This window comes from Desmodus rotundus, chromosome 3, assembly GCF_022682495.2.
Source record: "Desmodus rotundus isolate HL8 chromosome 3, HLdesRot8A.1, whole genome shotgun sequence".
Classification (NCBI taxonomy): domain Eukaryota; kingdom Metazoa; phylum Chordata; class Mammalia; order Chiroptera; family Phyllostomidae; genus Desmodus; species Desmodus rotundus.
This window is the reverse complement of record NC_071389.1, coordinates 20768776-20792352: the sequence shown is the minus strand read 5'-3', so window position 1 is coordinate 20792352 and position 23577 is coordinate 20768776. Positions and strand designations below refer to the sequence as shown.

The following is a 23577-nucleotide window of genomic DNA, read 5'->3' as shown; positions in this document are numbered from 1 at the left end:
AGTCTAGACCTGGAAGGATAGGCAGGACCTGGGCATGCAGAGTTGGGGAAAGGGCATCCCAGGAGGGAGCAGAGGAAGTAAAGGTAGGGAGTCAGGAAAGTGTGGGCATGTTTGGAGAATAGAGAGAAAGGGGGAGGAAATGTGAATATTAATAAAGGAAGGCTTTGAAATTTTGAAAAATACTAGAGGGGAAAGAAAGGGAATGGGGAAAAGAGAAAAGGAATAATCAAGGGACATAAAATAAATAAATGTAAAACGTTGAAACAAAGAAAAATGGATGAGGGAGACCTGAAGGGAAAAGGAGAATATGAATACTAAAAAAAGGCAAGAATGGGAAAATGTTGGGAATAGAGAAAAATCAATTATGGAGAGACTGGTGTTAACTACTCAGCACAAAGCTGGGAGTAATATTTGTGAGTCAAGTATGTCTTTTGTATCCCCCACAGCTCCTAGCATATCTACTGAGTGAATGTACTTCATCATGACAGTGCAGTTTAAACCAATGTGGTTTAGGAAAACAGGTAACATGTATTGGGCTCCAACTGTGTGCCATGCACTGCTGGCAATTTGTTCAAATGTCCTCAGTTAACCCTCACAGTAAGCCTAAGAGTACGCATTATCCCCGTTTATGGAGGTGTAGCTGGGTCACTTTGATCATTACTTAACCTCTCTGATCCTCAGTTCCCAGTGGGGAGGATAATGACCACTTGCAGGGTTATTGTGAGCACTGAGAGTGCGTGCGTGTACTGCTTGACATATATTAAACACGCAATTACTGGTAGTTGTTATTATTGCCTCCGCATTGGCCGAGGCGGGAGTCCCAGTCCCCTACGCTAGTGGGGAATTTTGATCCGGCTAGGGCGGAGGTCCCTGTGGCATCACAGTAGCCTCAAGCCGAAATCCGGGGTCCATCACCCGCCGCAGGCCTCGCCGTGTCTTCCGGAGGCTGCGGGGCGGGGCGCTGGCGACCGCACAAAGGAAGCGCGCGGCCCGGCTTCCGCGCTGGCGCCCCGCCTCCCAGAGTCCCCGCCCCAGCAACCCAAGCCCCGCCCCGCGCCTCAACCCGCCCCCGGCAGAGGCAGCCGCGGGAGCCCAGCCGGGACGCGCCGCATTGTCTCCGCGGCGGCTGCAGTCGTCGAGCGCCCGCCGCGCGCGCGCGCGCAATTCGGCCGCCGCTCGCGCCCCCGTCCCGGCCTCGCGCCCCCGCCGCCCTTTGTTGACGCCGGCCAGGCCGGTGCGGTCGGATGCGCCGCGGCAGCCCCGGGCCCCGGCTCGGAGGCTCCCGGCGGAAAGGAGGCGGCCCGCCCGGGCCCGGGACCCCGCGCCAGGCGGCGCCCGGCCGAGGGGCTGCGTAGGCCCCGCCCGGCCAGGCCCAGCCGGGCCCTGGACAGGTCAGTGCCCGTGCGGGGGATGGGTTCTTGCCAGAAAGGGTCCTCGGCCCGTGCTTGTCGCGCTGGAAACCAGGCACCGCCCTCCGGTGCCACTCCGGGCCCAGGCCTACTGGGTTGCCAGGCCGTGCCAGCCGGCGACTCTCACCCTCTCCGTGCCTGGGTGGTGTCCTGCGACTCCCTACCTCGTCCGGGACCCTGCCTATCCTGCACTCCCCCGGAAGCTTCAGTGTCAACCTTGGCGTGCCAAACGCTTCCGTGTGTCCCCATCCTTACGAGTCCCCGCACACCCCCACCCCCGCCCTCGCGGGACGGCGATTTTTCCGGGGATGAATGGTCCGTTTAAGGGGCAAGGCTGCTGGCACCAGCTGTACTCCATCGATAGGGGACTTCTATCTTGCAGGGGCCGAGGCTTCGCTGGAGAGTTTTGTTTTTAATCTAGTTGAGCCTCCCGAGGTTTTTAATTGGATGGAAAGGGACAAGCTGTTCTGTGTCTGTCCTCTCTTCCATTTTTAGAAGAGCGTTTTCTCTCCTTCCCATGCCAAATGAAGGTATAGTAATATGTGTTGATCCTTTATATGAAAATCGGAATTTGTGAGATTTTTCTATTTAAATTGAAGTGCACAGAGAGGGAATATTTTCCCAAGGTCAGGTTGCAAACTAATGGTGAAGCTACAGTCTGAACTCAGAACAGTCTGTGCCAGTGATACCCTCACCATCCCTCCCCCACCCCTGCTTTTGATGCCTGAACAGATTTCACCAGCATAACTAATATACTTGCAGTTCTGATCAACTTTCCTTTCCTTCCTACTCCATACTTAGAACGTTTACCTTCTCTCTGTGCTGTCTACACACTCTTTTATTCCTTTTCTTGCTTTACAAATCAGACAACTTTTCCCCTTCAATATCTCCCACCCTAGATTTTTAATCCTCTCCTATTAGCATATTGGGCCCAGAGGGTCCCTTGTAGTGACAGAAGCTACCGACCTAAATCCACCATATGTCCTCGATTTTTCTAGGACAGCCGCAATTTAAAATATTCCACCTATTGTCTATCAGCCTATATGTCTCAATTTTTGGTTTAGAAAATTGTCTCTTTAACTGTATCTACCCTGCTGTCCGGTGCCTTTTCAGCCATTTGGCTCTGGGGCATAACTAGGTAATCCAATTATCATTCACCTGGGATTTTTCTTCCCCTTCGGAGTCAACCAAAGGTTGGAAGTGCCAGGATTTCTAGGTGAGCCTGAATTAAGAGTAATGAGGCAAGAAAATTCCTTGTTACTCCCTTATTTCTGCCTCCTGCCTGCCCCATCTTTTGTACCAGTACAGGGCAGCAGACCTGTGGCAGTGGCCATTGAATAAGGCTTCGGTTTAGGTCACAAGGGATGTAGGGTTTCTATCAGTTTGACTAGAATAGAAAGTGACTTACTTTACTGGTGATAAGCAAGAGATTCTGTCGAGTCTTAAGATACCTGCACAGCTAAGTAGTTTTGGTTTCATTCAGTTAGATTTAATCCACCACTACTAGGCTTCTGCTTCACAGAAAGAAAGCACTGTCCTGGGCACTGTGGAAGATATAAAAGTGATTTCCCCACACAGCCCCCAAACAGCTGGATCTATATTTGGAAATATCCCCACTTTTGAATCAGCTGATAAACTGTGTTTTCCACTGTTTCTGTCCCTAAGTTCCAGCCCCTGCAAGGCGGGAACCAGAGCTGCTGGTTTGGCGCATTCACAAGGGCTGGCTTGTTTCACAGAGGGTCCAGCAGATGGGTAGTGGTGCTCTTCTGGCACCTGCCCTTTCCAGGCACTCTCCGTCATGTGAGCTCTGCCTCTCAGCCCACCCAAGATCTGTTTCCATACACACTGGGAAAAACAGATGCCCCTTTTCTCCAGCCGTAATCTTGAGAAAGTAGGCAGTTTCTTAGTCTACTTTTCTTCTTGAATTGGTTGCTCAGTTGTCCAACTGCATTTTCATGAGCAGTCTCCTGTTCTCACCACCTTCTTTCTTTTTCTTTTTTTTAAGCTGTTGTAATAAATATTGGTGTTTCATCATGTAATCACCTCCCAGCCCTTTCCACTTCTCTTCCAGGTCCAGGCTTAATTTCTATCTTACCTTGTCAAGCGCACTCAATAAATACATAATATATTATTTCCACTTTCCTTAAAGTAAAGAGGAAAGGAAAGTCCAGCTCTTCTTCCTTCTGTCCCCATAATAATTCTCTTGGCTGTAGGTCTCTTCAGCCATGTTTTCTCTGCATTTCAGTGGCAGGTAAACTTGTAGGAAGGTGTTTTTAATGCTTCTCCAAACATACGTCCTCTGCCACTAGCTTTCTAGGCTGAGCCAATTGACCCCGGGACTTCTCCTGCCACCAAGACCCCTTCCCCCATCTGTGACCCTGTGCCTGTTCCTAGCTCTGGCTCAGCCCCAGAATCCACTTTTTCAGACCACATCCTTTTTCCTGCCTTACTCATTTCCTGTCTCGGATACTTTGGATCCCTTGGTTCTGATTTTTCAGAGGGAGAGAGAATAGACTAAAAGGAATAAATAGATAAGTCATCTTACAAAATTAAACTCTTCCCTCTGGTCTTGTGTGCTGTCACATGGCTTGTCCCTTCCCTAGGTTTTCTTATTTAAGAAAAAACAAACACAAAAACAGTTTCTCTCTCAGAATCAAGAACCTCTACGTGTGAGTTCGTAAATGTCTTTTTTTTTTGCCTTTTGTGAATGTATAAAGAGGATAACTTGACTGCCTTAGACTCTTCCTAGTCTTTGCCCTTCTTTGGTCTGTGGACCTCATGCTAGGCATTCGGTAACCACTTCCTATGAAAGCCCTTTACTTACAGATAGCATGGAGCAGTAAGTCAAAATAAAATTAAAATTAAAAAAACTAGAGAACAGGATGGCGGTTCCAGTCCTGGTAGTACTGCTCCATGTTAATGTGGTGTTTACGAAAGGGTTTCTTCCCCGCCCTTTTTAGTCAGTCCAAGTTTATATTAAAGTTCTCCCAGCTGTTCAACACCACTTAATCTCCAGACAGATCTGGTCTCGCCCACAAAAAGATTCTCTTCTGGAAATATACATCTAAAATGAGAGAAGGGAAGTGGGTCTTCATAAACGATAGTTCGCTTTTATTCTTTTTAGGCCCTTTTGCAACTGGAAGAGGAAGATGATGATTCTCTGTGGTCAGGAGGAATCTTACAAAAGTGGTTGTAGAGAGATGCTTTTGTGTTTTCCACCCCCATGGAAAAGCAGGGTGAGGACTGGCTACCTTATGCAATCAACTCTGATGAGTCCTTTGTGCCAGTAACAGGAATGACTTTCTCCGCAGTGATTTAGCAACGTGTTTCGTGGTGATGTCAAAGCCGGACTGCCCCTCAAGGGAGAGGTCTGAACATGTGCAAATTTATGCTTTAAGTATTTTTATGGAATGGTTTAAACTACAGTGTGAGTCACCAGTTGAAAAGACTGTGTTTTCTGTTAAATTTAAAAGTGTGCCTGTTTAAGATAACTAGTTATTCACAACTTAAATAGGTGCAGGCCCTGGCTGGTGTGGCTCCGTGGATTGAGTGCCGGCCTGTGAACCGAAAGGTCGCTGGTTTGATTCCCAGTCAGGGCACATGCCTGGGTTTCGGGCCAGGTCCCCAGGTGCGTGTGAGAGGCAACCATTTCTCTCCCTCTCTTTCTTCCTTCCCCTCTCTCTAAAAATAAGTAAAATCTTTTTTTAAAAAAAATAGGCGCAGGTTTCATTTTAAGCACTGACTTATTTAAAAAATTTCAATTTGAATTACGAGCTATATTAGATCACTGATTTGATATGTAAAAATACTCAGAAGCAAATCTTTAATTCAACCTTCTGACATTTTGGGAATTGTTAGGAAAATAATCAATCATTCGTTTATCCAAGACAGCAGTCTTACAGATCCTGGACACTTTCCCCTCATCAATATAGTTAATCGGTAGTTATGCAATTAAAAATTATGAAAGGGAGGTGGCCCCAGACCTGCCCTCAGCATTGTTGCTTTTAAAGATAAAAGGTGCAGTTAAGAAACATAGCATTACTTTACATCATACAATATAATAAATTGTTGCTCTGTGATTCATCGTAAGACCATCTAGGCCAGCATAGTAAACTTAATATTTTCTCTTCCCCTTCCAAATTATTTATAGTTAGTGAAAAAGAATGTGCTTTCTTATCCTTTGAAATCCAGACGATTTTTTTTAGTTCAGACAAGTCCAAAGCAAGAGAACACTCTCCCTATGTCTCCTGAAGACACGACCCCCGTTAAACAAGCGCAGCCAGATTTCCCAGACGGGTCCAGATGTTGAAAAGAGTCCCAGTTTGCTGTAATGATTTTCTTTAAAGCGAGTGCCTGTTTCTTGAATGATTTGCTTCTTTGCAGTGAAAGTTACTATATCTTCTCTCAAGAAACGATGTGTTTCAGATGCTGCATCGTAGCCAGCTCTTCCCCAGTGCATTAGGTGACCAGGCCAGCTACTGAATATTGAGGCTGTTGGCAGGAAGATGAGAGCCCATGACTGCTTTGAGCTATTTTTAAAGCTTTAGTTGCATGGCCATTATGTCTCAGATACTGTATAATTATCCCTAATTAGTGATATCTTTAGCATGTGTGAAATCACCCATATGTGGTCTACATCCACACCAGTTATATTAAGACATTTTAAAACAAAGCAAATGACACTTAAGATTAATACAAAATTAATGTGAATCAAGTGTTTCTAAGATGAATTAAGTCCACATTTCTAGGACTCCAGTAATCAGGATTAATCTTTCTATCAGTTGATTAGTAGCAAAGTAGGGTCACGGAAAGTTTATACAGTCGTTGTGGGGGGGCAGTGTTTTCGGAGAGCAGACGTTATCAGGATTGATTTACAAGGTAAGTATTATCCAGCCCACTACATAGACAAGACAAGTGAGACTTAGTGTCTCCCTCCGCCCCCCACTCCGCCACCATTTGTCTAAGAATTCTAGTGATCCCCAAAGTGGTAATGAAATAAATAAGGTATCATGCCTTTCCATGTTATCACTCTGAAAGCAAGTAGGGCATTTACTAAACATTTCTAGGTTTCTTTCGGTAAACTGTTATAAATCCATCTTCCGTGATTTTATCTTCAGCTATAAGAGGCTGATTTCCCAATCTCTCAGATCTCGGTGATGGTAATTAACCCTCCTATGGCCAAGTCAGGCCAGTTGCACTGTGTTGTGCCCGCATTATCTTAATCCTCATCGAAGCCTTCTGAGCCCGAGATTAGTACCCCATTTTACAGATGGGGAAACTGAGGCCTAGAGTACCTCACCCAGGATTACAAACTAGGATAGGAGCCTAGAGTCTTTCTGATCCCAAAGTCTTAACTGCCATGTGGCACCGCTTCTTCTGCAATCACTGCCGGGGGTTTTCTTTACTACACAATCTTGCAAGACAGGCAGTGTGATCCTCATCTGCACGGGTGACCCCAGATGGAACCAGAAAATGATCAAGTCTGACCCAGAGCCGGTGCTCTTTCCACTCGGCCACTCTGTCTTTCATCTCCTGCCATGGGGATGCCTCTCCGTTGGTTGCGGACGTTTTCCCGAGAAATCAGCGTCTGCTAGAGCACTGGAACAAGAGAGTATGTGGGGCCCACCGCCTCCCCACAGGACCGTCCCCACTTGAGTAGAACTCTGAAAACTCTCCCTGACTGCCTGCGGTCAGAGTTAGCCGTTATTCCTGGTGACCTGTCCTGTTGGTCACCCTGGGGCCCTGCAGATGCTGCTGCTGAGCCGGATCTGGCTGTGGAGTTGCAGTGCCTGCCTGGGCTCCCGCAGCTGTTTGGAAATCCCCCACCGCTCCCGCAGTCCTGAACTGCCTGGGGGAGGGTAGCTGTTCGCTCCATTGATTCCTTCCTTCATAGCCGGGGGTGGCAGCTTGGAAAACATTCAGCTGTTTACAATTTGGCTTATGTACACTTTAGCTGGGGATTGTGGGTGAGTCAGAGGGCTGCTCCCTTTGCCCGGTCCTGAGAGACGGCTTGAAAGTCAGCTGTATGGTAATGGCTGCTAGTGCGGAGGAGGAGCCCTCCCAAACACATGCCTTAACCAGAGTTGCTCAGCCAGATGCTTAAGAACGGAGAAGCAGGTCTGCTCTCCAATCCTCTTAAGCCAGACTCAACAAGGCCATTTTGCAATGACTCTGAGGGCAGGTCTGGGGCCACCTCCCTTTCATAATGCTGGCCAGCTCCGTGCCTGAAAAGCTCAGCCCTTCACTCAGTGAAGTGCCCCAGAGGGCGCCTCCTATCCCAGCCGGTACCTCCCCTCTCCAAGAGGTACTCGGACCAGGCTGCTGCTGTTTGCAGAGCCGAAGAAGGTGCCCGGAGGAGCAGGACGGTGATGGCATCTGTGTGCTGTGTGTCCTCAAGGCAAGGACGGCTTCCTTGGCTGACAGCAGAGTTGAAAAAGTCACAAGTATTTGGCCTTGTTTCCTCCTGCCTTCTGGCACTCAGGGGACCCCGGAGGGTGGGAAGGGGCCTGCTGTTTTCCCACCTCTAAGAGCTCCTTTTCTGTGTTTCAGAAGGTAACTGCCTTCCGAATAAATTGCATCCACTCTTGCCTTGTTTCTAAAATGCACAGTGATCTGCGCACACTTTTCCTCATCTGGAAAATTAAGATGCTATACTGAGGCCCTTCTAACTCTCATCACTGGTGATCTAGCACCCAGGGTCCGAAATGATTACTCTCCACCCCACCCCTCCCACTGAGCCTTGTCTCTAAACTGAGAAGAAAGCTGTCAGCTTATCTGAGTGATTCACAGTAAGGTGTGAGTGACCGCAGGTGTAATTTGCATTTTAAAGAAGCTTGTTAACCAAATTCATCTCTTTAATTGATAGACTCTGTCAGGATCCCAGGATAGAGCCCCCACTTCTCCCTCCCTCCCTGAAGTGTCCCTCTTCCCCCTCCTCCTGCTCCCCACCTTTCACTAGTTCTGGCCCCACCACTTCATTTGCCTGCCCTCCCCCTAGGGGATGGGGGTGCAGGAAAATGCCAACAAATTGGTGCTTAAGAAATAGCTTGGCTCCCTCACTTTCAGAGTGGGGTTGATTTCTTTAGGGGCCCAGATATAACTAAGCTCCTGAAGGGCGGCCCACAGACCACTCTACAAGGACTGTGCCGTCTGCCCTGAGCTTCCGCGCTGCGGTTCTGCCCACTGCCCAGCCCGGTACAGTCTGCATCAGCTGCTCTCCACCTCCTGGTGTGGTTTCCCTGGGGGTCACTTTGCTCAGGCTCTCCCTCGAGCAAGTGGTCCTTTAGGGGTCCCACTATCCCCCACCCTGGGCGTGTGTCTGGCCTGCTAAGCTGAGGCACCCAGAGCAGGGCTTCAGAGCCAGGGAGGGGCCTGGAGGGAACCTCTGTGTGGTATAGGCAGCCTCACTTTCCCACCTACCCAGCAGAATTTGCTGCAGGCACATGCATGGCCCATGTTAACGCCTACTCTGCTTCCTTAAATTCTCTTAAGCCCATTAGCTCTGGCTTACTCCTGATGCAGCTGAGCAAGGGTAGTTAGAAGTCTCGTAGGTTAAAATGCTCCCTCTCCTCAGGTCTAAAGAAAGTAGGAAGATGCGTCGGCCATTCTGAGGGCGTGGAAGGAGTTCTGCTTGGCCCCCATTTCCTCTGAAGTCAGGTCTTCAAGGCGAATAGAATGAACAGCCAGGCCATCTGGCCATTCATTTAGTACTAGTACTAGTACTAAACGTATTCCAGAGTAACTGGTGATTTTTGTCTTACTGTGCATGTGAAAAACTTCAGAACTGGTTCTGAAGTGGTCCAGGCTTTGCATAGCTGCGGCTGGCATGAACTCTGTCTCCTGAGGACAGGAGAGCTCAGCCAGCCTCTCTGGACACCTGCCTGTGGGTCCTGAGGGCCTGGCCATTTTTGTAGGCATCTCCCGGCCTCAGCCCCTAGAGGTCATCCTTTCCAAGTGCCTGGAGCTGGCGTAAATGTTTCCCTGCCTTAACAGGAAGAAATGGGCCAGGGAATCTCTCTTATGCTTCCTTATAGCAGTGTACTCAGAAATGCCACTCTTACAGACAGGCAGCAGCAGTCATTACAGCCTCAGAAAGCAGTCAAATCTCAGCCGCTGGCAAGCTGCTTGTTTTGAGACCAGGGAGACCTGAACGCTTTACCACAGCAGTACAGACTGAGACCGTGGGTTCCACATGTTCCAGCTTAACATTACGAATCTGTCATGTACTGGACGCTGGGTCAGCCTCTGAATTGTAGACGTGGCAAAGACATAGCCCCTGCCTGAAGAAACCTGCTCTGCTAGTGACGGGGCCCCACTCCAAAGCACGTTTCACAACAGGGCCATGCGCCCTGTTTTCTCCTACCCCACAAGGGCAGTTTCTGCCAGAGCCTCTGAGTGAGACCAGAATTGAAAAGCAACCTAGAGAATGAGACATATACTATGTAATGATGCCCCCAGAACATACTGTTCTCTTCCTTCTGGTCTGAATACTTGGCCCTTTGTGGTCAGCTTCAATTATAAGGCTAGATTCTGCCTTCCCCCAGCACTACCACCACTGAAGCCTGGCTTTACTGCCCTCCTCCGCTCTCAAACTCATGGTGCCCTGGCCTTCACCTTTCAGATTTCAAGTGCCTAACTCTGTATAAAGGCATTTGAGACTTCTGGGAATCCCAGGCATCCCTTATAGCCTAGGACTGGTCAAAAGAATTGAGAAATGAAGAATCCCAAAAGAAAGTACTGCTTTGTCTCTTTTATCTGGCCCCTGGGCCAGCAGGGCAGGTTTCTGCAAGTTTCCCTATTAAGTGCTTTCCCCCAACCTGGCCTCAAAGCAGTCTGGGAGTGTAGGGAAAGAGATTAAATTAATCGCAGTGTGCTGAGCCTGGCGGGGGTGAGATTGTGTTTGGTCATTCCAGAAATAGCCCAAACGCCTTTTGTTACTAAAGCAGATGACAGGGCATTTGCTACAAGATGAATATGAAACACTATCTGAAAACCTTTGTACAGTCATAAAACATGTTCTTTGGTCCCTTGGATCCGGTCTCCCCTGTAACCTGCTCCAGTCATAATGGAGTGACAGTTTCTAATGTTAGGGTGAAAGCGTGTATCCGTTTGCTGACTCTGGCCTGAGCTGGTGAACATACCTGTTCACTGCTGTGTTTGGCACGTGGGAAGAACCTGACCTCAAAGGCGTTATCCTGCCTGCCAGTGTACATTAATAGGCACACATCTGAGAGACCGGAGGGAAGGGATGAAGGGGGCGGGAGAGGAGTCCAGCAGGGACTGAGAGACCCTGTGAAAGGAGACAAGGAATCAGAGGCTGTTCAGGGATGAGCATCAGTGGGAAGAGTAGGAGGTGGGAGTGATCCCAGGATTCAGGGAAGAGTGGATTAATTCCATAAAGGAATTATAAACTACAAGGAAGCCACTCACTCCCCTGCAGCTGTGCTCTCAGAAAAACAAAAATCTTACCAGCCTGATCTCTTAGACAAATACACTTGGTTATTCTGTTAGCACTGACTGGGTAGACTTTAAAAGATACAGGCAAAGAAGACCTCGGATGATGATAACTTGAATCCTTTTCATGTAAGAAACAGTTGAAAGAGCAGAGGGAGTTTGGCCTGGTGGGGAGAGAGATTCTGGGGACATGAGTGACAGTCTTTGTGACTCCCTGAGCATTTCCTAGTGTGCTAGCTCCGCGCCGCCATTCACTATCTCATTCGGTCCCCACAGCATCGCTGTAAGTAAGGTAAGTAGTAGTAGTGTCTTTATTTTGCAGCTGGTGAAACTGAGGCTCAGAGAACAATGAGGATCTGCCACTGATCCACTGTAGTGAGAGACCAGGCTCTAAGATAGATGCAAGCTTGTGGTTTTGCCCGTTGCACAAATATGACTAGCCCTGTTCTGTGTGGTGTTAAGCAACAGAGCCAGGGTAAGTGGGCAGAAATTAACGGAAGATAAGATTTTGAGCTCGTTATAAGGGAGAACTTTTTCACTGACCTGCCCAAGGTGGGAACAAACTACTTCAGAGGGTAGTGAGTTCCTTTGTCACAAGAGGTAAACAAATGCGAAACCACTGGGTGGGGTGTTACAGAGCAGCACTGGTAAGGGCGGACCGGACTTTCTAAACTGTGACCTGTAGTTCATTAGAGTAACCAGGGAATATTCTGCTGTGCTCTAATTAGAAAGAAACAGCCATCATCTAAAAATAAAATTATAACTTGCATCGTAAGCTTTCTATTTAACGTTTAGTCATTACTTTAAATAAACTATATATTTGATTTGAATTTTTAAACCATTTTCAAAGCAGAGAAAATGTAATTATGTCAATGCAGACTTAAATATTTAAAACTTAAAGGCAGAGAAAGGTAACTTGATTATGTAATTAACCCAATCCACCTAGTTACTCGTGGTTTATTAAGGAAAGGGTTTTTTTCAGTTCCCAAACACCCTTACAATTTAGAAAGATTAAGAGGAATATTTTCTATCTTTACGAAAAAGCCAAAGGTATAAATATTTAAGGGGGTTTTCTGACTTGCTGGTGTGATGGTCAGCACCGAGAGTAATTTTTTAAATCTCATCAGTCGGGTGTGTCGGACGACTCCCGGTCACTGTGAAGCTGACTGTAGTTGGGGCGTGGAGGCCCGCGCGCGGAAGGCGTGTGCCTAGCCCCCGTTCCTGTTCGGTGCAAAAGCTTTTCCCTGACTTACTGAACATTAGCACTGCTGGGTAAGAAAATGAGCCAGTTACAAACCTTTCCTAAAATGAGTTTATTATTATTTCTCCATACTGCATAATTAGACACTATGATTTGCTATGGTGGGATTTTGGATCCGTAACATTATAAATAAGAGCATCTTCATATAAAGTTTTGTGCAAAAATTATTTAGCTAACAAATGCACTGAAATCATTTTTAAAGTAACACACAAACACACACTGGGTTATACCCAATATTAATAGGCTGTTGCAATAAAGAAATTGCTTTTTCTCTGCCCCCGCCCTTTTTTTGAGGAAGTTCCAGGTTAAAGTGACCTCAGCTCCCCGGGCAGCAGTGGTGGTAGAGAATGGCCCTGAGAAGGGTGGGGGGAAGGGTGTCAGAAGTGAGGTGACAAGGCCTTGCACCTCTGAAACCACTCCTGAGGGATGGCTCCTAAGATGTGCTGGCGGAAGCGGAGAAGAGGAGGCCCATGGGGTGTGGTTCGGCATAGACACCTCATCACACTTTTGGAGTACTGTTAGGGCTTTCAGAGAAAGTCTAGTGGTCTGGGGAGGAGGAGAACTTAGGGAAGGTGGTCCACGGAGGGGAGAGGGAAGGAGTCTGGTTGGTTGAGCACCAGATTGAATATGGAGCTGAGAACAGGGCAAGAGGCTTGACTGAGGTGAGCACAGGACCAGCGGAAACAGCAAAGAAAGCCGCAGCTCTGCCTAGCAGCCTCCTTGGTGGAGAAACGGAATGCATGTGTCTCTTAATGCAGTGGCCCCAAATAAGCATTCTCTGAACAGTCAGATCTACAGTGCTGTGTTGACTTGGGGCTCAGCAACCCCAATTCCTTTCACATTGATTTCTGAGAGTCAGTACTTTGACATTTCACAGGACACTTTAAATCTAATCCTTTTCCAAGGAATCTCATAGAAGTTTCACTTAACCTCTCTCCCCCAAACTCCATTATCACCCCTAGCCCTCTCCCTAGTTCAGCCTTTCATCTTGGTTTCAGATATCAGCTTGAATACATTTTCTCCCTTGAACTGAATGTTACTTTACTTGTCCATATCAATATTGACCAAGTTCTTACCACAGTTGGGAAATTTAAAAAACAGGGCTAGCAGATTAGATCAGTTGCACTGTACAGCTAATTCGAGTCACACCTGGCGGTGTGCCCCTTGACACTGCATCCCTGTTACTTAGGTAGCTGAGGGCAGGGACTGCTAGGTTTGCATTGTCATTTGGCTCCACGGAAAACGCCAGGTGCACGCTGAGCCCCGGCTCTCCTGGCCTGGGCCTGGTTCTGACCTCCGCTGCTTGTGTTTCCCTACTCTCCTTGTACAGAGACAGGGCAGGGCATTGTTCATGCACTGACCGACCTCAGCAGCCCCGGCATGACCTCAGGGAACGGAAATCCTGCCTCCAGCATCGCCGGCACTGCCCCCCAGAATGGTGAGAATAAACCACCACAGGCCATTGTGAAACCCCAAATCCTGACGCATGTTATCGAAGGGTTTGTGATCCAGGAGGGGGCGGAGCCTTTCCCGGTACGGACTACTTCTTTTCCCCTCTTTTTTCTTTCTTTTCTTTCTTTCTTGTTTTTTTTTAAAAGTATATTTTGGATGTGTATTAGAATATTTTACATTTCCATGTAAAATGTCCAAAAATGTGAAAAAGTTGTTCTTTCCCTGCTAACTTTCCCCCAAAGGAATGTCAGAGCCATTTTCTTTCTAGGATTATCTTCCTAAGGTCCACAAGGGGTCGGTGATTGGGAATAATTGGCAAGACCCCTTGTTTAGAAGTTTCCACACACAGCCTCAGCTGTGTCCCACCTGGTGACATGTGACCCCCACCTTGGCTAGAAGGGAGTTCACCTGCGGGTCTCTGGTGGATTTTGGGAAATGAGACCCTGTTCAGTTTTGAATACCAAAGCCTCTGAATGGCAAAATTTTGGCCAGTGAGAGAATAAGAGAATTCTTAAGATATACCTGAAATGAAGAGAATAATAGGGTTCGAGCCTTGAAAGGGGAGTGAATGAGATCGAGGGGCACTTCAGAAAGGGCACAGTCAAGTATCTCCAACTAAAGCATAAGACCAAAAGGGAAATATAAAAGAATAAGAAAATGGCTTATTAGAACAGAGCAGCCAGAGCTGACTCTGCTCCTGTGGACTGGTGAGGACAGGTGGTACTGCTCTGTGGGTGGGAGGAGCCTGGAGCCAGGTGCACAGAGGCCCTCTTGTGATAGAATGATCTGACTGTTGGAGACACACGATCCTCATGGGGTGCCATCTGCCTTTTGCTCATTCTTCAGAGCCATGAGTAATTTGAATAGTCAGCAGAAGACTCTTAAGCTTGATTAACTGCATTGGGTGACCTGCCCTTCTAAAATTCCAAAAGACACACAGGTTCTTGTCCTCTTTCCCTCTGGAGGGTGTGCAAGGCCTGTGGGAAAGCAATCCCCCTGGAGTCCCTGAGCTGTAAGTCGCCCTAGGCCTGTATCACATCCCTTCCCTCATTAGGCTAGGTCTTCCCCTTGGCCTCCTGGAGAAACACCAAAAACCAACTGATCTCTCAGGGTAGATGTAGAAGCGGTAGCACCCTGCATTGCTCCAGAGATCTGGCCACCGAGCTGCCCGAGCAAAGGCAACGAGGGGCAGGAACAACTTGGTCAGTCTGGGATCCTTGCAACCACAGATGGCATTTGCTCTATAGCCCAGAGTCCATTTTTTTTCTGCTCTCTTCCATGGCTGCGTGCCCCTCTGGCTTGTGTAGGCCTGTGGTAAGCTAGAGAACAGTAAGAAATCTAAAAATTGGTTGCTGAGTCGCTTTGTCTCGCCTGTACACTCACACACGCAGCCTCAGCTGTGCTCCCACCCAGTCACTGTGTGAACCCTGGGTCCGGGAGCCCGCTCTGGCAGTGTGGGAAGCCTGCACTCAGCCTTCATCTCTGCCCCTGAGACACTTGGAAGATCAGATATTTTCCCAACCTCCTGAGCCATCCATTGGTCCTGGTACATCCCGGTACTTCAGTGTCCACTGGCATCTTGCTTCATGAGCCAACGGCAAAATGGGCCTTGAGCAGGGCATAGTTGGGCGATGATGTCGGGCTGGCATGCTTTATATATGTGATTTTGATGAGGCTGGATAGCAAGGAAGCATCTCCCCCCTAACCCTCATGGCCTCCATGTCACCGTGTCCTCTAGGTGGGACGCTCGTCCCTGCTGGTGGGGAATCTCAAGAAGAAGTATGCACAGGGGTTCTTGCCTGAGAAACTTCCACAGCAGGATCATACCACCACCACTGACTCCGAGATGGAGGAGCCCTATCTGCAAGGTAAGCCTCTCAGACCCTGACTGCTAAGTAAGGCCTTCTGGTCTTGCCGAACAGGACATAGGCGACTCTACAAAGGCGGGCCCTGCACACTTTCTTTCTTGGTGTCCATGGAGGAACCCTGAGCCAGGGAGTGTGTAAACATGTTGGCTTACTAAACATTTCCCCCAGTGCCCTCCCAGCCCCTTGCCCTAGGTAGCAGGGACAGGAGAAGTCCCTGCCCTTGGGAACTGTGTGTCCCCTGCCTCTCCTGCAGTCAATCTCAGGGTTCCAAGAGCAGCTTTTCCTGTGTGAGTCACTGGCGAGTGCTCTGAGGCTCAGTGGTGGCCAGGCGAGGACTGCACTCGCCACACGAGCCACTGACTAAATGGACGGAGGGGCCTGCGTAGGTTACAGAACTCCTGGGTTCTGTTGTCCAGGTCAGCAGCCAAGTAGACCAAGGTGGAGTAGGAGAATTCCAGACCCGCTGTGGCAGCATCCAGCGCACCCCCTCTGAGCCTGCTTCTCTCTCCCAGGATGAGGAGGGGTGCTAATACACCTTCATTTGTGGGTGCCTCGGGCTCATGGCACTTCAAAGAAAAAGACGCGCCCTGTCTGGTGTGGCTCAGTTGGAGCGTCATCCTGTGAACCAAATGGTGGCGGGTTTGAATCCCGGTTGGGGTGCATACAAGAAGGCAGCCAATCAATGTTTCTGTGTGTGTGTGTGCGTGTGTGTCCCTCTCCTTCTTTCTTTCTTTCCCTCCCTCCCTCAGCCTCTCCCTCTAAAGGCAATTAAAAAAAAAAAAAAAAGTCCTCAGGTGAGGATTAAAAAAAATTTTTTTAAAGGGAAAGAAAAAAATGTCAGTGTCCCAGAGGCATCATCAGACACCTTTGGGTACTTTCCAGGGAGGAAACAGTCGTTCCAAAAACAGGGATGAAGGAGGGTTGGCGTTTTCTGAGCTAGACTGCTGCTGTGTGTCACAGCTCTAGGGATGTGAGAAGGCCCCTGCAATGGGCTGTGGACAAGCCTGTGGGAACTGCTCATTCTCCATATTTTGTATTTCTCAGAATCCAAAGAGGAGGGTACTCCCCTCAAACTCAAGTGTGAGCTCTGTGGCCGGGTGGATTTTGCCTACAAGTTCAAGCGTTCCAAGCGCTTCTGTTCCATGGCTTGTGCAAAAAGGTGAGTGGCCTCAGCTCCCCACACCTCAGTGCTGTGCCCAGCCCCCTCCCTTTCCTCGGAATTGCACCTTTGTGTCCTGTCCCTGCATCCCACCTCCCTTCAGTGATAGTCCAGCCCAGGAGGCCCTGGCTGTGGCTTACCCAGCTCTTATTTCCTTGACCTGCCTGGAAGCAGCATCATGTCACTAATTCACCAAAGAACTCCCAGGGGCAGATCAGAGAGACAGCAGCACAGAATCGAGGAAAGGAAGCGGTGCTTTAGCTTGGCTGGCCCTCCCGGGTCCCCCTGGCACCAGCCTCTTTTCCTGCCCATCTCTGTAGGGCACAGCCTCCACCAGGAGCTTTGCCCAGAGCACTGCACTGGCAACAGTTCCCTTCGTAGGCCTTCGCCCAGCTTACAAGGCTAATGGTCATGGTAAAAACCAGCACCGTGTACAGAGAGCCGGCCGTGTGCAAGGCTGTCAGTATACATTACGTCATCTAGCCTTCCCAGTAACTCGGGCAGTATCCCTGTAGTCCTCCTCATGCGCATTCGGGAGCCGAGGCACAGAGGATAAGGAATTGCGCCTGGAGTCATGGAGCCGGGGATGTACACTCGTCTGACCTTGAAGCCCTGAGCCCCCCGGAGGGAAGAAATCTGTAGGCCTGTAGGCCCCCAGGCCCCCGTGCTCTGCGGGCCAACCAGAGTAAGGCTGTCCTCCGCCCCCTCCCCTCAGGCGGTGCTGAAGGTAATGAGGGCACCTCTGTGAAGCTCTGTCGAGCTGCTCTCCAGCAGCACCGTGCACAGTAGTTTCTCAGCCCAGGTAGTATTTGTAGTAGGATGTGTCTGCAGTGAGTTCTGCCCACGATCCACGTCATTGTGTCAGCTGAGGGACCAGGGTTAGAGTGGATACACAGACCCAGGTTTTGCCAGACAGCTGGCGTGGCTGCTCTTCCTCTGCCCGAGGCCCGTACGACAGCTCTGACTTCTTCCGTTCCCCTGACTCTGACAGATACAATGTGGGGTGCACCAAACGAGTGGGGCTTTTCCACTCAGACCGGAGCAAGCTGCAGAAGGCAGGGACCACGACCCACAACCGCCGCCGGGCCAGCAAAGCCAGTTTGCCAACACTTACCAAGGACACCAAGAAGCAGGTGAGAGGGCTGGCAGAGCCTGAAGCTCCATCCTCACGAGGCCCCACCAGCTCCCCTTCTTACCACGACTCGAGACACCCACATTCCTTGTCCACTGCTGATGTCAGCGTGCTCTGTCATTTCCCGTCTCTCAGTCTGTCAGGTCAAGCTTTCCCCATGTCCCTTCGTTCAGCCCATGGGTGCTTACAAGGTACCTTAGTGACCTTGCCCCACCGTCACCCTCCCCTTCCAGTTCGCCTCTGTTCGTGACTGCCGGGGCCATGGAAGTAGGCCCTCCCCTGCCTGGCTATTCCAGTTACCTCCTCTTTTACACAGAGGGCTAGGGGAGAAGGCAGCCTCTGCTTTACCCAGAACCCCCGCAACCGTGTTGCCTCCTTGCACTTGAGAGCACTGAGTTCTTGAAGGTCGCTACCAGGAACGTGGGTGTTTATTCATTAAATATTTTTTAGCACCGGCCTGTGCCAGGAGCTCCGTTAGGCACCAAGGCTCTAAGGTGCCCTAGAGCAGCTCACAGCCTAGTGTGCTGCTCCAGAACCTTAGGTGTATATTGCTTCTTGTTATTACTTGGTCGTAAACTTCCTTAAGAATGTGATGAGAGGTATGTCCAAAATGTACATATGTGAGAAATTTCGCATGCTGTTCCTGGTGTTTCACTGAGTGCCCCCCGAGGCCCACAGAGCCCCGGTTTAAAACCCCACAGCTGGGGGAGCACAGGCACGCAGTCAGATGATGGCCCTGAAGTGTGGTGTGTGCTCCCAGCACTGGGAGGGGCTGGCTCTGCTTCGGCTCAGAGGGGACGGCCGAGGAAAGGCTTGTTGTTCAAAGACAGGTAGTAGTTAGAGTACGTGGAGAAGGGGAAACACACCTGCCTTTGCCCATCTCTGTGCTGGAGACGCTTATTCCTCCATCCTGATGGAAACCTCCTCTCCGCTCCCAGCCCACAGGCACCGTACCCCTTTCGGTCACTGCTGCCTTGCAGCTCACGCACAGCCAGGAAGACTCCAGCCGCTGCTCGGATAACTCGAGCTACGAGGAGCCCCTGTCACCCATCTCAGCCAGCTCATCCACCTCCCGCCGGCGACAAGGCCAGCGGGACCTGGAGCTCCCTGACATGCACATGCGGGACCTGGTGGGCATGGGACACCATTTCCTGCCAAGCGAGCCCACCAAGTGGAATGTAGAAGATGTCTATGAATTCATCCGCTCTCTGCCAGGTAAGGCCCCAGGAAGCCCCATGCCTGCCTGGAACGGCAAGCGGTGAGAAGAAGTGGGAGACCCCACTGCCCCGCACCAGGAAAGATTGGGCAGTTCAGTTAATGATGCAGGTTCAGGAACAGGGGTGTGGAGATGAATAAGATGAGGTTCTGCCTGTAAGAGCTCACATTCTAGCACAGAACACAAACTGTAAATGACATTTTGGGGCTATCCTTCAGTATACTTACGGGCACGGTAAGTGGTGTGTGCGAAATGCAGAGATGATGCTGTGGTTCACCCGGTGTCTCCTGCAGCGGGTTAGGAGGCAGTCAAGTGGAAGTGCAGGAAATCTGTCGAGAACATCAGTAATGAGGAAATTTAAACCGAGGGACAGTGGACAAGGAGGCCCCTGACAGGTGAAGTGGCCACATCAGGGAGCCGTGTGAGGCGGGCAGCCACGCGAGCACACAGTGCAGCTGGGAATGCCACATGCCCGTGTGGTGGAGGGCCAGGGGTTCGAGGGCCAGACTCCAGGACCTGGACAGACAGACCTCACGTCATTCCCAGATGCTTTAGTGGGACTCCAAAGCGCTCTACTGTTTTTCCTGCCGTTCTCGCCCAGCCACTGGCCAGGCCAGGTACTGATGGCGGCCACGAGCCTGTTACTCAGAGACGGGAGGGGGTGTAGTGGTGATGAGCACAGACTTCTGAGTCGGCAGCTCAGCTCAAATCCTGACTCTGCCATTTGGCCCAGTGCATTAGTTATCTATTGCTGCACCTCCAAATTTGTTACCACAGTTACTGTGGGTAACTATAAGGAATTCGTGAGTGGCATGGCAGGGCAGTTCTGCCACAGGGTCCCATATGAGGTTCCGATTAACATGTTGGCCAAGGCTAGGGTCATCTAAAGGCTTGACTGGGGCTATGTGGCCCTCTTCCATGGTGGCTCACTCACATGATTCTCAGCCAGGGCATGGCTGTTGGAGAGAGGCCCCCCCAGTTCTGCACACAGGCCTCTTCAGGGCTTCCATGCCTGCCCCTTCTCACGCCACGGCAGCCAGTGTTTGCCGCGGGTGTTGGTTCAGGGGAGCAGGGTGAAGCCACTGTGCCCTTTGGGAGCTTGGCTCAGCTGTCACATACAGTCCTGGCACTTCCACGGTATCTCACTGGTCACCCAGGCCACAACCCTACGCACTTTGTGAGGGAACTCACGAGGACATGAAAGGGAAGCAGGGATTACTGGGAGCTGTGTGGAGGCTGTGTGTGTAGGTGCCCTTTAGCCCTGGTGTTCAGGCCCTGCCTCGTGCAGGCATACTCAGCACCACCAGCTCCCCTCAAGTCTCGTCCCACTGCAGCAGCCGTGTGAAATCCAGATCCCGTCTTCCAACTTGGGTCCAGGCACAGGTGAGCCTCCTTGGGTCCAGTGCCTCAAGTACATGTGATTCCTGATACCTTGGTATCAATTTGAAGACCTGAGAACTACAGTCAGGTTATCCACCTCCCTCCATAAATGCCAGGGTATGGTGGGTGGGACAGGTATAGGATAACTGCTGTAGACGTGCCCGTTCAAAGAGGGAAAAAACAGGGAGGACACAGCAGCCACGAGCCACACCAGTTCTGAAATCCGGCAGGGCACATGATGGCATTTCCTTGGTGAGGACTCATAGCCTGGAAATGGCCCTCTTCTAACTCTTGGTTCCAGCCCCTGGGTCGTCATTTCCTCCCCATGAAAGCTAACCCGAGTTTACCGTGGAGCAGTTTTCTCAGCCTGCTTCCTGCTGCTTTTCAGGTAGTGTTACCTCCAACCCCTTCAGTTTAAGTAAGCAGCACTTCTGCCAATACGATTCTCTTAAAACTTTTGTGGGCTTCCCATGTATCTTGTTGGGGGCTCACTTCATTAGACTAGAACAGTACCCACAAATGTCTTCAAGAGAAACCTTTCTCTACATTGGGCTTCTGCAGCTGAGGGACAGTGCCCGTTGCAGTCAGAGGAGCCCTGCTGTTGAACGGAGAGGACCTGTGGGCACGTCCCTAAAGTCCCTCAAGCACCTTCTGATCAAACGGTTCTCCAAGGCAGCGCCTTCGGTCTTCCTGGGGTCTTAACAGGAGATTTGAGTCACGCCCTCAGTTTCATCTGTGGGCCATGTTTTCGTGACCACGCCCTGGATTTGATATTTGCCTAGAGACCGTTTCTCAATTTTAGCATCATTTGCCACCTGGAGGGGGTAGGGATTCTCAAAGCCAGCAAACCCTGGCTCCTTTATGTTTAGCAGTTTTCCTGTACTTCACCCCTCCCTCCTCCTTTTGTTGGAAGCAGCAGTAAGAAGCCAGGCAGCACCGTCAACATGCTGTCTCAAAACGTCCGCTAGGGCACTCAGGCCAGTAGGTACATGAAGCTTACGTGTTACCTCCAGCGACAGGTTGCCAGGTTTCTCAGAGGCCATCAGAGAGCACCTTAGGCGCTCACTCACACTCTCCTCGCAGGCCTTCCAGCTCCCACCCAAGGGCACTCCCGAGGCCATGCCCACGTTTTGGGGGTTTCATTACGACAGCAGACCTCTTCTAAGTGCCAAAATCCACATCAGTGATCTTTATTGTGAGACAAGTCACCCCAAAACTTAGTGACTTAAAACAGTAATTATCTCACAGTCCTGTGGGTCGGGAACATGGAGTGGCTCAGCTGGACAGCTGTGGATGGGGTCTCTCATGAGATCCCAGTGAAGATGTCAGCCAGAGCCTGTCTGAAGGTTCAGAGCTGGAGAACTCACTTCTCGGTGCCTCGTTCACATGGCATAGGGGGCTGGCTGTGGGCAGGGCTCAGCCCCTCTCCACGTGGGTCTGTCCAGAGCGCTGCTTGAGTGTGCTCACCACGTGGTAGCTGGCTTCCTCCAGAGTAAAAGAGCGAGGTGGAAGCTGCCATGCCCTTCATGGCCTAGCCCAGTCACGAGCTGCCGTCTCCAGAACACCTCACTGCTTCCAGTTCAGCCAGTTCGTGGAGGAGAGGGGCTCTGAACAACTCCATGCGTGAATGAGGAGGCGTGGGTGTCGGGGGGCCATCCCGCAGTCCCGCTGTGTGGGACAAGTCACTGAGCCACAAGTCACAAGGGGTGGTTGTGAGGATAAGCGAACCGACGTGTCTGCAGTGCAGTGACTGTCGAGGGTGCACACTGGTAGCTCTGGATGACCCTGTCTCTGGTGGTGTCCCGTCAGGCTGCCAGGAGATAGCCGAGGAGTTCCGTGCCCAGGAGATTGACGGCCAGGCTCTGCTGCTGCTCAAGGAAGACCACCTGATGAGCGCCATGAACATCAAACTGGGGCCCGCCCTCAAGATCTACGCTCGCATCAACATGCTCAAGGACTCCTAGGGCTGGCCAGGGCAGCCGGGGTTCCGGCCCAGGACGCCTCCTCCCAGCTGGACAGAGCCAGACTGACATTCCTAAGGGGCCCAGGCAAGGGCCGATCAAGGGCAGGGGCTCTCCCTGTGGGGCTCAGCTGGTGAGGAGGTGTTGGTACCTCCCAATGGCTCTCAGGGGCCTTTCTTTCTGTGGGAGGGGCAGAGAGGTAGGTGGCGCAGACGATGGGGCTTTATGCTTGTAAATAATGATAGCACTGGCTTCTTCCAAAGTCCCAATACTCTAGCCCCGCTCTCTTCCCTTCTCTGTCCCCCATTTTCCAGGGGGTATATGGTCAGGGCTCCCCAACCTGAGTTGGGTTACTTCCAAGGGCAGCCGTCAAGCCTGGATAGAGGCTTTGAAAGCCCTTGCCTTCCACTTGTCTCTCCAGGCCTGGCTCACCCTCCTGCTGCCAGCTTCTCCCCCTTCGGCTTGTTTCTGAAGCAGCCAGGTGTTTTCCCCCAAGCCCCCTGCAGGTGGAGAGAGAGAAGCTGGGCCCAGTTTGGCCATGCCTGCTGGCACAGACGCCTTAAACGCTGTGTGTGTGACTGTGTGACTGTGTGGGAGCCTGGACTGACAGGCCCAGAGCCACCCTCTGGCATCTCCAGGTGTTTTGTAGCAGCCACTTAGTGCTTTGTCCTGGACTCCACTCAGCCTCAGGATGGGGAGTAGAAAAGAAGGGCCGCCCCGGTGCAGAGAGGCGAGATCAGAAAGCGACGAAGGTTAGCTGTTCCTTTCCAGACTGGTCACGACGTCTCCAAAGCCCCTCCCCCACACTGTGAAGTCCCCCTGACTGCCCTGCTGTGTCATAAACAACATTAAGAAAGCTGCCGGTGGGGGGCTGGTTCAGGCTAAGCCTCCTGCCTGCCCTCCCGCCCTGGGAACCTCTGAGGGGAGAGACGAGCTGGAGCTGGAGAGACCACCATGAAGAAGGCAGCCTTTGGCCTCCCACTCCTACACTTGGCCTCTGGAACTTGTTAGCAGCAATTAGAGCTACCTACCGAGGAGGCGGGGCAGGAAGGGCGAGGGCCTGCCTCTGACTTGCCCTGTCTGTCCTCTGTAGGCTCCCCAGGGGGAAAGTGGGCCTCTCCCCTGAAGGGGGTGGCCACCTTCCTCAGCTTGTTCTATTCCCCGCTCACACCCCAGGCAGGGTTGGAAATGAAGGACTTTTTTAACCTTTGTTTTTGTTTTTTAAAAATAAATCTGTAAAATCTGTTTCTTCTGTGCCTTTCTTTCCTGGGGATGCCTGTCCCTGC

At 50.8% G+C, this 23577-nt stretch overlaps 1 protein-coding gene across 5 annotated transcripts in view; it reads left to right on the top strand.

The window, feature by feature from the left end:
* Positions 1–23536, top strand: part of PHC2 (polyhomeotic homolog 2) — a 91971-nt gene extending 68435 nt beyond the window's left edge. For 4 of the 5 annotated variants that reach the window (XM_053920068.2, XM_024554541.4, XM_045190800.3 and 1 more), the window contains 6 exons: positions 13454–13656; positions 15314–15443; positions 16488–16602; positions 17594–17735; positions 18673–18949; positions 22140–23536. In XM_053920068.2, coding sequence (XP_053776043.1) covers positions 13454–13656; positions 15314–15443; positions 16488–16602; positions 17594–17735; positions 18673–18949; positions 22140–22294 — 1022 coding nt within the window. In that variant the 3' untranslated portion in view covers positions 22295–23536. Of the gene's footprint in view, positions 1–1074; positions 1392–13453; positions 13657–15313; positions 15444–16487; positions 16603–17593; positions 17736–18672; positions 18950–22139 lie in introns of those variants that run through there. The other variant, XM_053920069.1, reaches the window with a different exon arrangement.
* Positions 23537–23577: the final 41 nt, after the last annotated feature.